General features: G+C 36.4%; 1 protein-coding gene across 1 annotated transcript; it reads right to left on the minus strand.

Annotated features, from left to right (window-relative positions):
* Positions 1-910: 910 nt before the first annotated feature.
* LOC144979060 (uncharacterized) lies at positions 911-10,103 on the minus strand. Its single transcript, XM_078925675.1, has 5 exons — positions 9,757-10,103; positions 4,327-4,392; positions 3,649-3,672; positions 1,651-1,747; positions 911-1,035 (listed from the first exon to the last, which is right to left on the minus strand). Exons 2-5 carry the CDS (start codon positions 4,384-4,386, stop codon positions 911-913), a joined length of 306 nt encoding a protein of 101 aa, XP_078781801.1. The 5' UTR covers positions 4,387-4,392; positions 9,757-10,103.
* Between the last annotated feature and the right edge of the window lie 4,078 nt (positions 10,104-14,181).

The raw sequence follows: 14,181 nt of genomic DNA on the forward strand, positions 1-14,181 counted from the left end.
TTTACATGTTGGCTCCTCATCCAATCAGGGGCACAGTATTCTCCAAACACTAAAACGCAGTGCCAAAGCAGACGTTATCATTACCTGTGGTGAGGCTCCCTAGGTCGTACTTGCAATTGTTCTCACCAAGCTGTTTCTTTTTGCGATTTTATTTGCAGTTCCGTCAATGTGTATGCTATAATTTAGTAGTCTGTCCAATGTAATGCCAAAGTATTTAGGATTGGGTTCTGGGGTAGAATTGAGTTACCATTTGTGATCTTCAGTTCTTGTGTTGCCTCTCGTTTATTCAAGTGGCAGTTTGTGGATACTGATTTGGTGGTATTCATTTTTAGGTACCACCTACCAAAGTATTGTTTCAGGTGGGTGGTGTCTTTGCTTAGAACTTCTTGAACCTCTTTCCAGTTTTTGATAGATAGACTAAGTCCCAGTCATCAGCGTATCCAAGTTTGAGTGCTTCGCACTTTGGCATGTCGGGGATCTAAACATTGAAGAATGTTGGTGGTAAAACCGCACCTTGTGGTACCCCATTTTTTATTTTTCGTATTTTGCTTTTGTTTCTCCCAATATGACATCAAATTTTCTTGTGTCAGTCATGGTAGACAACAGTTTAAGCGTCTTTTGGAATTATTTTTGAGCGCTTTAGCATCAGTCCTCCTGTTCAAACAGTGAGGTAAGCTGCAGATAAGTCTATTATATCTGCACCAGTTTTCTCTTTGTTCTCGAAGCCTTGCAGCTATGTATGAGATCAGTGCAAGGACCTGTTGATTTGTTCTTCATTGTGGTCTAAAGCCCGCTTGTTCTGGTGGTGTGCAGGGATTTACACATGAGGTGATCCGCTCTAGTACTATTCTTTCCAGGAGCTTGTAAACGCAAAAAAGTAGAGATATTGGTCTATGGCTTGATAGTTTGGTCATGGTTTGCCTGGCTTTAATATGGCGATTACTTTGGCAAGAGAAGGATCATCACGTTTCCGTCGTACAGGAGCGTGTGCGCTGCCATGAACCTGAAGCTGATACCAGCCTAGATCCAATCCTGCTGTAACAGCAGAAGATGAGTAGCCAGACCAAGAATGATCCAAACAGGCGTCCAGACAAGGTTCTTCATTCTCCTGGACCCACAACTCAAACTCAATGAATGAAAGAAAATGGAAAATCATTAAATGTTTAAACTCAGTTATTGTCTTACAATTTTCACGCTTTGTTCAATGACACCAACTTTCATTTGATGTGGAGACGGTTATATGGGTCCAAGACTGTAGACGACAGCAGTAGAGAATTCGCCACCTGGATAGACCTTCATGATATTGTGTGAAACCGTTAAAGGATGTAGGATTTCTGGCAGGAATATCCAATAACTCATGTAGCGCACTTGGCTTGTGTGTAGTCGGGCCGGGGGGGGGGGGGGATTCTGACCCATCGGTCCATCTAACAAAGAATGTGTGTGCTGAGTCTTTAGATGTTGGGAGGACAAATTACACACTTCCGGAGAAAACATTTTGCCTGTCGACATAAGATAGGGCAGCGACACACTTACCTCTATAACGCGCTTTGCGTACATTTATTGGATATAGCGATATATGAATGCTTTTTTAAAAAGTTTTAATAAAGCATTCCGTGCTTACTTCTATTGACCCGCCCTAGTGTGAATTACCTGGATATTGTGAGTTTTCTAAATTATTGTCCTCATTGGATGTAGAGATGTTGGGTCCTGGAGGCTCCCATGGACATTTGGGGATAGTCTGGTTGTCCTATAGAAGGAATAGATATTTACAATTTGAATTTGTGTTGATCCTCTGAAAATAAGGAATCTATGTTATACAAAGCTATAGGGATCAAGGTTGGCTGTCAATATGCATTATGTCTGTTATACTGATGGTCATTAAAATGTTGTCAGATCTTAAACATTATAGCACTGTAACAAAGTGCCACATTAAAAAATGCCTATACAAATTCAATAGCCGATAAAATGGTATATTTCAAACAGATAAACAAAACTTGTTCGTACTTTTATCAAAGCTACAAAAGATAGTAAAACATCAGCAACTCAAAATGAATGAAAAATGGAGAGTGCTTGAATTGTAGAGGCATTCTATTACGCATTGTACATCCCTATTGAGAGGATAAAATGTTGTACTGCCTGAAAACATAATGACAATATACAGATCGCATTTTATTCCATTTATCCCAGCTAGCGTCTTATAATTTTTTTTATTCATGCATAGAACGTGCATCTTTGTCATTAGCCAATTGGTTGGCAAGGATGCTCCTGGTATTCCATCAAGAGATACTGCACTGGTCTGCCAGTTTTCCAAATTCATTGTGCGTCAGAATTTTGCCCAAGGAAGATTGCAAGACAGCAATGTTTATTGTTCACGAACGTTTCGTTCCAAAGATAGTGTTTTTTCTGACAAAAGCAGCTTCAAACCCTCGTTTGCTGATATACTGAAAAAATATGATGTCGTGACGTTTGTGGTTACACTGAAAAAATGTGTGGAAGATGTCCTCGGCTGTGTCATCGCGTCCATTGTGGTATGGCTGATATAAGAGTTAACCATCTTACAGAGATTGTCGTCATTGAGGGTTCAATAACATGGTGTGTATCCCGAATCAATCCGCTTGTTTTTCATTTGAATCACATTGTTTTACTCATTTACCAATGTAATGGCTAGTTCTTTTATTAATGAATATAACGATACTTTTCAAGGTCTATGCTTGTCCATTGCCATTTTCAAATGTATTAATATTTAAGCAAGAAATAAAAAGCAAAGAGTACAAAACAACACAAAGATAGTAATAATATTTACGCGTTCTTAACTTTACAAATTTACGCTTACTTTGGCAATTCCGAAATTTTGGATGTTTTTTTAACCGACAACCAAAGACAACCCACGCACTTTCGGCTAAACATTTATGTATCTTACTCAGATTGATTTGTCATAACTGGTATTTCCTCTACTTATCAATGGTCTTTCAATTATGCCAATGTGCCAGACATAAATTATTCAATTATGTGTAGTCAATCACTGGCCAGTTTAAATTGACGCTCAGTTTAATTTGAATAGTGACTATAACAATCTTCATTTTGTCCTCAGATGCTTCTTTCTACTCAGCAGGTGTTTCTGAATTTTTTTGTTCTGGAGCATTTAAAACCAAGGTTACAAAAGTAGAAAAGAACTGGTGTGAAATGATACAGTCAGTGCCAATATCAGTCATCAAGCCATATCATTGTAAACATGTTTCATCTTCAAAATATTTGATCTGGACGGCGGGTGTTGACTTAAAAAAAAGGATGGATTACTCAAAGACTTCAGTTAACTTGCAAATCTTCTTCTTCTTCTTCTTCTTCTTCTTCTTCTTCTTCTTCTTCTTCTTCTTCTTCTTCTTCTTCTTCTTCTTCTTCTTCTATATGTTTTCTGTCTCTTCATGAAATTGATTTATTTTCAGTACCTATAAAAATTGTTTTGCTGTTTGTTTTTATTTTACGAATGAAATATTGACTCTTGTTTGGCTGTTCATGAGTTTCGTAAAGCATATGAGAGATCTTTGAAAATAGTGAATAAATTAAAATTTGTATATTGATGAATGAACCCAGATAGAGTTCATGACAAAAATACAATCAAGAAATCCAAGTCATGGCAATGTTACTTACCAGTTGTTCATGTTCAGATGACATCTTAAATAGAAATTGAAATAATAATATAGTATTTCGTATCACATGTAGGATGATGATGATGATGATGATGATGATGATGATAATAATAATAAGGAGGAGGAGGAGGAGGAGGAGGGGAGAAGGAGGAGGATGAGGATGATGACAATGACAATGATGATCATGATGATGAAGAGGGTAATGATGATAATGATAATGATGATGATGATGATGATGATGATGATGATGATGATGATGATGATGATGATGATGATGATAAGGAAAAAGAGGAGGATGAGGAGCATGAGGAGGAAGAGTACGGGGAGTAGAAGGAGGAGGAGGAGCATGCTATAATAAAAAAATGGTGAGGAGGATAAGAAGTGATATGGGGGGAAATCAGGGTTTAAGATGGTCAAAGTGGTGATTGTGACATTGATGATTGAGATTTTGTTAACGACCAATTGAGGGCAAGAGGTGGACTCAGAGGTGAGGAGAAGCGGTTGTAGAGTTTGGATGAGTTATGGTGACAGATTATTTCTGTGGTTGAAATCGAGAATATGTGAACATGAAATTATAAACAATGGTGGTTGTGGCGATTTGCGTATGTTTGGTTTTGTAGTGTGTGTGTGCATAAGTGTTGACTTGTCTAAGACAATGTTCACGTCAACAAATACGTACCACTTCAAAACTCTGTTCCATATCAACATCAGAGTCAAATTCCTCTCTTACTGTCTCCATATTTTCCTGCAAAGAAAGAGAGAGAGAGAGAGAGAGAGAGAGAGAGAGAGAGAGAGAGAGAGAGAGAGAAGAGAAGAGGAGAGAGAGAGCAGTTATAGATATTAGCTTAGTTTTATAATCTGGATTAATGTGAATCATGTCGAAACGTGTGTGACTTCCATGTATATATTACGATACATGAGTCAAACATACTTTGAAAATAGATACGACATTGGTTTCTATCGCTATATTTATATAATATCTTGATTGTCCTTGCAAATAAATTTTTGATTTCTGGAAATCCATGCATAATTAATAAGATGAGGATCGTTCTTCTGTTATATCTTTTCTGACATATTATTTCATATTCATATTGTGTAGGTGTTCAGTAGGACAGTGTTCCATTCGGAGACCTACCATATTTGTCGTCTGTTTTAACGCCTAGATTTTATATGAATTATGACATAGAGCTGTGATTCAAATAAACACAACCAGAATTAAATGCATGATACGTTAAAAACAATTTTATTTCATTTTCTGTTTAATCTGATTAGATAAATCGATTTTTCCTTGATTCTTGAAACCATTTATTCAATATTTTTCCGTAATCATTTTGCCTTTTCCGTTCTTGTAATGTTTATTAACTTCATAAATAAATCGGCTTTAGATTTGATTGATCCTCACAGTAAAGGTAAGCTCCTTTGACATCCATCTTAGTTCGAAGTCGGTACATTTGTCTCTGTTATCTAAAGGGTGTCCGGATTGGTACAACCGGGTGTCCAAATTGGGACAAATGACTGTCCAATAAATCAAGGCCAAACACAAAAATGACGTTTGACAATGGACAAATATTTTGACTAACTTTTTTTATGGTGTTTGCAACACATGAAAAAGTTATTTTCGCTATTACACTTTGTGTGTGGCCATTAGAATTCATTGAGTTGAGAGAGCTATTTTGTATTTCCGAATTCTAACACCACACTTTAGTTTGAATTTTGGGTTATTCAATCATCATAAATACTATATGTTGGAAAATTACGCGAATTATCATATATCATCTTATCAAAGATAGTTGAATAAACAAAATTTCAGTGGTTTGCTTTTTGACAACGAAATCTTAGAATAAAATAGATTTTATCCCTGATATCATCAATGAGCGTAGTATGAAGATCCGTAGTCAACGTATGATATTGCCTAACACCCAAAGCATCGCTCACAATTTTATCAAAGACGATCGAAACAAACGCAAGTTATCATCAATGTGTAATTCGTTTATCAATCTGTGAAAATATTGTGATAAATTCTGATTAATTCTAGAAATGAGTTTTTTTGTGTGTTGGGCATGTACTAAAGACAGGTATGGAATGAAGAATGTTTGCCGGTAGATAATAAATGAATAGTCAAAGGACGGGACGGAATAAATGACAGAACGAATTATAATTGGTTAATACTAAATAACGCTCGAACCTTCAGTTGATATTTGAGAGTGGTCCAACTTTAAAGTCATGTGTAACGAACAAATAAAATATTTGAATCCTCTTTATGAAACAGATCTTTTAAAAAAACGGTGACGACACATACATGAATTATAACAATATTTGAACAATGCTTTGCATTTTTCTTAAAGATGGTATTCAATTAAAAAAAAGAGTTACACGAAAGATAATGATTGTGTCATACGTATGCTGAAATAGTACAAGTGTTTAATAAACATAACGATAACACAAATTGCTAGGGCTATTGGTCAGTACTGACCCCCACCTGGCGCTGGCACCTGCCGGTCGGTACCGGCGAACATGCGCCAGCGCTCGGGGGTCAGTACTGCCCATTAACATCTCTACTAGATGATAACAATGTAATGTGAGAATCCTAGCTATAGATGTCACTGGAGAACCAGAAGAGGCTGCTACCAACAAAAGGAGGAAAGGCGTAAAAATGGTTGAGGAAACAGATGGGAGTGGAGATCAAGATAGGAAATTTGAACGTTGAAGGTATGACAGACAAGGTAAATCTCTGATGCTGTGTAAAGAATAAACATTAACATTCTTTGTGTGCAAGAAACAGATTGGTGGAGGATTTAAAATACTTTATAATGGAAATGAGACCACAAGAAATTATGTGGGTATCATTCTCGATAAAGAACTTGCACAAAATGTTGTCAGAATCCAAAGTGTCTCCGACAGACTTATGTGGATCAAGATCGTAGTCAAAATGGAACAAATCACTCTCGTGAGTGCATAGACAATCCAGACAGGCTCTACGCAAGACAAGAAGGAATAATTTTGGAAGGAGATTGATGAACAAATGGAAATTTTCAACAAATCAGATGGAGTTTTCATCGGTGCGGACTTGAATGTGCACGTTGGAGAGAGCAATATCGGAGAGGGGATATGGTTAGGAAGGTATGGGTATGGCAGCAGAAATGAAGAAGGCGAAGCTATTGTAAGATTTGCAACAAGGATGGACCTGGCAATACTAACTACATATTGTAGAGAGAATAATGAGTACAGAGTGACGTATTCAAGTGTGGTGTGAGAAAGACACAAGTGGATTACCTGTTTAGCTGGAGGAGAAATTTGAGGGAAGTATCAGATTGTGGCAGTTTTCCAGGAGAAAGAGTGGCATCGCAACATAAGATTGTTATTGGGAAAGTGGCATTTGGAAAGAGGAAAATATCAGAGAAACAAGGTGAGTGAAAAATACGATGGTGCAAACTAAAAGAGGAAGAGCAAAGTGAAATATTTGCTACAACCGTGAAAGGAAGACTAGGAATTGATTTCCCAAAGGAATGGAAAAGAACAGCTGATACTATCCGTGAAGTGGCCAAAGATGGGCTAGGGGTCAGCTCAGGAAGAGGAAAAGCTGGAAAATAACATGGTGGTGGAATGAAGTGTCCAAGAAGCAATAAAGAAAAAGAGAGAAGCAGGGGAAGAAGATGAAGACAAACAGGGATGCTATGAAAGAGCCGTTGCAAAAACAAAGTCCGAGACATTAAAAAATATGTATAAGCAATTAGAAAGTAAAGAAGGCCAGAAGACTATTTTCAGAATAACGAAACAGAGGGATACAAATAGGAGAAGGATATAATATATTAAGAAGAACAAAGACGAGAATGGAAGAATATTGGGCTTTTATTTCTTTTTATTAGTGCCTGAGGGTTAGATATTTTACACACAACAATCAGCCAGCGGATATCACATTACAATACACAAAACTATGTAATCTTAAGCGCAAGGTGTCTGAGTGATAGAATTTAGTGAAGACTACTGATAAAAATGACTGGCTAAAAAATAACAAAGAGATGAGTGACGTCAATTTCGATCTATCTATTTATCTATCTATCTATATCTCTATCTTTATATCTCTATATCTATCTCTATGTCTATCTATATCTATCTATCTATCTATCTATCTATCTATCTATCTATCTATCTATCTATCTATCTATCTATCTATCTCTATCTCTATCTATCTATCTATCTATCTATCTATCTATCTATCTATCCATCTATCCATCCATCCGTCCGTTTGCCAGCCTATCTATCTATCTATCTATCAATCTATCTATCTATCTATCTATGTATCTATCTATCTATCTATATGTCTATCTATTTTACGTCCTGTAACCCTCCGGTATATACTTCTAACTGAAACTTGTACCTTTCTCTTGTCTCAGTAAGATGCGACCAACCGAATTTCAAATGACGGAATGAAGAAAAACGTGACAATGAAAGAGTCTTCACTTTCAGTTCTGGCGTCAGGCATCAGTGAGCATGCGCGTTGGAAGAACCGAAACATAAGCCTGCCAGTTTGTCTTTTCAACACCAAATTTGGCCTTTTTCTCAGGATTGAACAATTTCACTTGTTTAATTAATTGATAAATTTATTGAACAAATCTCACGTAAACCGACAAAAAAGGGGAAACCAAGGGACTTCCTTGCGACTAGTATGGGACAGGAAATGCTGATTTATTTGTCGTAGAGAAAGCTTTTTCATAAAATGGCATTTTCCCATAATTTTGGTACCGTCAGTACAGGCCCCAACGCCCGTGGCCAGGTCAGCATTGACCGATAGCACCAGTACCTATTAGTCAGTACTGACCCCCAGGTGCTAGTGCCTGTTCGTCAATACTGACCAGCATGTGCCAGCGCCTGGGAGTCAGTACTGACGAACAGCTACTCCGAACATAAAATTATGACATGTGTTTCACGTCAACGGCAAGAACCTTGACCGTTTTATGGCAGACCAGCTATCCAATCACAAAAATGTGATTTCCTTGATTCGAAAAGAAAAATGTTGTCTAAAATGCTCGAAGGAATAAGATCAACAAAACTACAATGTATAATGCTGAGAGACAATCTTACTTAGTCACAATTACTGTTTGAAGGGACATTGATGAAGTTACAAGCAAGCGAGCAAAAGGAGTTAGAATCTGAAATGACATTCACGTATAACCACATCAATGCAAAGCCGGAACAACATCAAAAAGATTGCCAACATAAAAATAGATATTACAGAGCTTATTATACTCATGAAACAAGTAGACCAACTGGTAACCATATTTCAAAAATGTACTTATATATATATATATATAATATATATATATATATATATATATATATATATATATATATAAATACATATATACACACACACATATATATATATGTATATATATATATATATATATATATATATATATATATATATATATATATATATATATACATTATGTATATCTTGTATAATTGGAGAATTGAATTATTTTTGTACCACTTAGGCTCATCGAGTACTGGACCAATCGTCACCAATTTTTTCATGGTGTTTACACTTGACATGAAGATGGTTTGCGTGTATTATGAGATTGCTTAGATATCCTGATGATTTTATTGAAAAATCAAACTTGTTTCGTCAAATACCATCGAAAAGAGACGCCACAATTTTAAACGTGTCAACTTTAAGTGTTTTGCGTGTCAACCTTCATGTTAGCGACTATGACCAATATTACTAGCTTTGAACCGATATTAGTTAGTGGATTATTTCAGTATTATTTTTAATACAATCAATTTATTAACATTTATATCAACCTTTGTTCCGCTTTTAAAACTCGAAAAGAATTATACACGAAGTGAAAGGAATATATAAAATGTATATGCAGAAAATATCTCTCCAATCCCACCAAAACAATTACTGGAGATGTCTTACGAAGTCGACAAAATATTTTGTCCATTAGAAATTGAATCAAATTTATTTGTAAACCAAACACACTCAAGAATAATAATTGGCAACTCACCTTTTGTATGTGAATTTGGTTTATGTTTAGGCTACGTGCTGTCAAAGTAGCTGAAATTAAATGTAAATGTAGCTATCATGAAAATTGTAAAAACTTACCTTTCCTCTGAATAATATTTAACTGGATTAAACCATCTTCTAATCTACAGAGGTTACCAATAACTAAATAAATAGCAACAAGTGAAGTACAGATTTCAAAAATACATTGCATGTGTTGTTGTTGTTGTTTCTACTGAGCTATTCAGTCCTGCAAAAGACATTATCAAATGTGTAGTTCCATAAAACAGTTCTAGGGTTATATTATATCTGTGTTGATGATAAGAGATATAACATGGCTTGTGTATACACTCATTGATTAAATTATGTCTTGTCATAGTTATCTCTTTTGTGTTTTTTATGAGTGTCATGGCGATTCATTATCTATTGCCTCAAGACGTGTTATCCGGTTTTTCTATTAACGTTATCACTAGACGCATAGATGAGAACACATGGATTGATCAATTGATATCAACAAAATGAATAAACACATTCCCATTATTCATCCCCAAGGAAACATTTTTCTTCAGCGTCTCGTCCAAGGGACGACTGGAATGTTCCAGGTGTCAGCCGCATTGCAACACCGTAAAGTAAACCAGGGAGAGGTGACTTGGTCAAAATCACACACCGAGGTGGGTATTCGAACTCGGTACCTTTTGGGTGGGAAGCAAAGACCGTGATGCTGAGCCATGATGTCCCTATTATAAAACTGTATTGACTTTTAAAAAAATGATGTTTATATTTTGAAAAATATTTTGTATCTATTCCATGTGACTTTTTTTTCTTGAGCTTTTATATAGCGCAATATCCACTAAACGTGCTCAAATCGCTTTACAAGGGGTCCCTGGCCAACAGCAACACATAACATGTAGGACGAGACAGGCGATATTACAAATTTTTGGGACAGAGACAACGCTGTTAACGGCCAGGTACTCATTTTACACCTGAGTACGGTGAGAGAATGTGAACAAAGAGCCTTCTCCAAGGACTCAACTATGCGCCGAGCGAGGCTCGAACCCAGGACCTTCCGATCCAAAAGCTAGTGTCATACCACTAGACCACATAGCCGCATGACTTGTCCTTTAAAAACGGTACTATGTACAACGGGTGTTTTAAGATGCTGGAAACAATCATAAGGAACAAAGACGGGTGAGGCAATGGGTAAGCTTTGGTATTGGGTTTACATTAACTCAGAATAAAGATTGGTACAGGCACCTATGTTGATATTTACAGGAAATGAAGTGAATGGGGAAGTGGTGAAGAGATTAAAGAGTAAACCCATTTAAAGCGAAGAGAGTTGAACCCACCACCCAGGCTTTCTCGGGCATCTCTGATTTTACAGTGTAATTTATTGTCAATCAATTTCTTCATTTCTATTATAAATTATGGTTTTGAAGACGTTTATGTTAGTGCCTGATTTAGAAAGACGGAACAGAAGAAAGCTGAGAGAAAGACGGGGCGTGTAAATGTTTGATTTACATCAAAGATGTAGCTGGCTTGATGCACGTATCCAAGGACTTTATATACTCTGTCGTTTTCACTCTTTTTTCAATACGTCAAATCTATCCATATAAAAAAAAAAACAATACACCCTCTTTATTTTCTATCTTTATTTCAATCGATCAAATTTATCCATATACTATAACTATGCACACTCTCTACTTTCTATCTTTATTTCAATATATCAAATTGATCCATATCCAAAAATTATACACAATCTCTAATTTCTATCTATAATTCAATACATCACATGTATCCATATCCAAATACTTTACACTCTTTACTTTCTCTAGTTAATTACATAAAAATGTATACATAACCAAGGGCATGACATACTCTGTATTTTATATCTTTATTTCTATACATCATAATTATACCTATCCAAGAACTTTACTAACTCTGTACTTTTCTCTCCTTATGTCAATACATCAAATTTATACTTATCGAATAACTTTCACTCTCTTTATAATTTTCTATCTTTATTTCAATACATCACATACTTAATTATTCAGAAAATTTACACACGCTATACTTTCTCTCTTTAAGTCAAAATATAATAGTTATACAATCCAAAAACTGTTCAGACTCTACACTTTTTCTCTTTATTTCAATACATCAAATTTATACATATCCAAAAACTCTACACACTAGACTTTTTCTCTTTATTTCAATACATCAAATTATTCTAATCCAAGAACGTTGCTTACTCTGTCCACCCCTATCAATAGATCGTATGGAAGGAATACAGTTGGCGTTCCTCAACCCTTTCTTATTTATTTCAAACCGCCCATAGAGTGATACGTTCTGTATAAAATACATCAAGAAGTTTACTGTTATGTATTTTTATTGTTAGAACGAATCATTTGTGACCAGATTTTGGGACTCTTTTACTTAAACGGAGAGCATCGAAACAGACCTGTCCTTCTTTCTATTCAACCTTCTTTGCTTAGCTTTCATGACACGTTCAAAATTTAACAGAATCGGTGTTCAATGATTCGAGTGCCCATTGTAAGGACACCATCTGGAGATCTGAGCCAGCAAATCTGGCACCACGAAACGATGGCATCAAGTCAATCAATGCAAAAATCATTTCAGATTTTACATGATACCGCTATGTGGTCTTGTGGTATGGAACTCGCTTTCAGATAGGACATGTCCTGGGTTCCAGCCTCTCTTGACTTCTTGGAAAAGGATCTTTACTCACATTCTTTCACCTTACTCAGTTGTAAATGAGTACCAAGTCGTTAACAGCGTTGTATCTGTCGGAAATAAATTGAAATTGTCTGACAGGCGTCATGTATCGTTCTACATGTTACGTGTTGTTGTTGGTCAGGGCCCCTCTGTAAAGTGCTTTGACCACATTGAGTGGACATTGCGCTATATAAAATATCACGTTATCTCTGCTTCCGGTCTTCCCCTCTTTCGTGTTGCCAGGTGATCCAATCTATTTTGGATGATTTTGTTCCACATGGAATGTTTCAATAATTGTTTTAATCTTTACCGTGCCCTTCCATCCGCCCTCTTTTTCTCTGTTTTATGAACGACTAACAAAACAACTACATCTTCAATGTTAATCTTTTCACTGATATCTGCCATTTTTGAAAAACACGCAACTGAATCTCTATAGACGCCCTATAGATACACACATGTAAATAAAATGGCCTAAAGAAATCATTACGCCTTTAAAAAATGAATGACAACAAAGATCTGTGCTCTTATAATAACTATACAATGTTCGAAGGTGTTTGGAGATTTTTTAAATTAAGAGGTTCTGATGGCCTCCCACGATTGAAAACCCAACAGAAAGCTGCGACAGCTTAAGCAATGAGTCGGCAAGCAGAGTACGGCAAACTTGAATGTTTGTCCTTTGACTTTTATTGATATTAATTGAAAATTTGGTCTTCCTGGATGATAAACACCTAGATAACCACGCCTCTCGGACAGTCGTCATAATGTAATCAATGACAGTGGTCGGTAAACATAGACACCTAGATAACCACGCCCCTCGGACAGTCGTCAAAATGTAATCAATGACAGTGAGCGGTAAACATTTCAAACTACACAGGTTTTATTATCGCTATATGTTTCTATGTAAAATACCCCACTGTTCAACAGCTTGATGAACAAAACCAACACATACATATATGTGTAATCTAAAACGTTTATAAAATGATTTTAAAAATCGTGTGATAACTAGTCACCCATTAGGCATCATGAAAACAATAACAATGATCAGAGAAACGTCGGATTTATTCACTTTATTTTTTTTTCAAAACAACCAATTATGTTTGTCCAAGCACGCATGAAGGTGTGTCAGAAATTTCATTTTTTTGATTGGTCAAAAAGCTGCTGGTTAATAGTAGGCGTTTAATTGAAAGACATTTGAGCGAAATAAGTGGGATGTCGGAAATGGACCTGTCACTTCCTGAAGCATTTCCAGAGATAACTGAGATAAATAAATAATAACATAACATTCCCTGTATTCATTCCACAGAGGAAATCTATCTCACGAGTCTATTCCAAGGGAAGACTGGAATAACCCAGACGTCGACCGCAGTGCAGCGCTGCAAATTGAGCTTGGCGAGGTGACGTGCTCAATGCCGCACAGCGCAGCGGCGAGTGATCAAGCTCGGTAATTTTCGGGTAGGAAGAAAAGACCGTACCGCACGTCACGCTTCCCACACTCCCTCCCATTTCCAGCAGATACTGGAATGTTATTTCCACAACCATCCGTGTCGCGTTAAAGAACTTTGGTTGACTCAGCAGTTTAAAAATTGAGCTTCATATAGCGCAATATCCACTAAATGTGATCAAATTGCTTTACTAGGGGTCCTGGTCAACAGCAACATTTAACATGTAAGACGGGACATGACTCCCGTTAGGAGAGATTACAATTTTTCGTACAAAGACAACGCTGTTACCGGCCAGGTAATTAAATTACAAATGAGTACGGTGAGAGAATGTGAGAAAAGAGCCTTTTCCAATGAC

The sequence above is a fragment of the Berghia stephanieae genome, chromosome 8, assembly GCF_034508935.2.
Source record: "Berghia stephanieae isolate SIO BIC M18660-M18661 chromosome 8, UCSD_Bste_1.3, whole genome shotgun sequence".
Taxonomy (NCBI): Eukaryota; Metazoa; Mollusca; class Gastropoda; order Nudibranchia; family Aeolidiidae; genus Berghia; species Berghia stephanieae.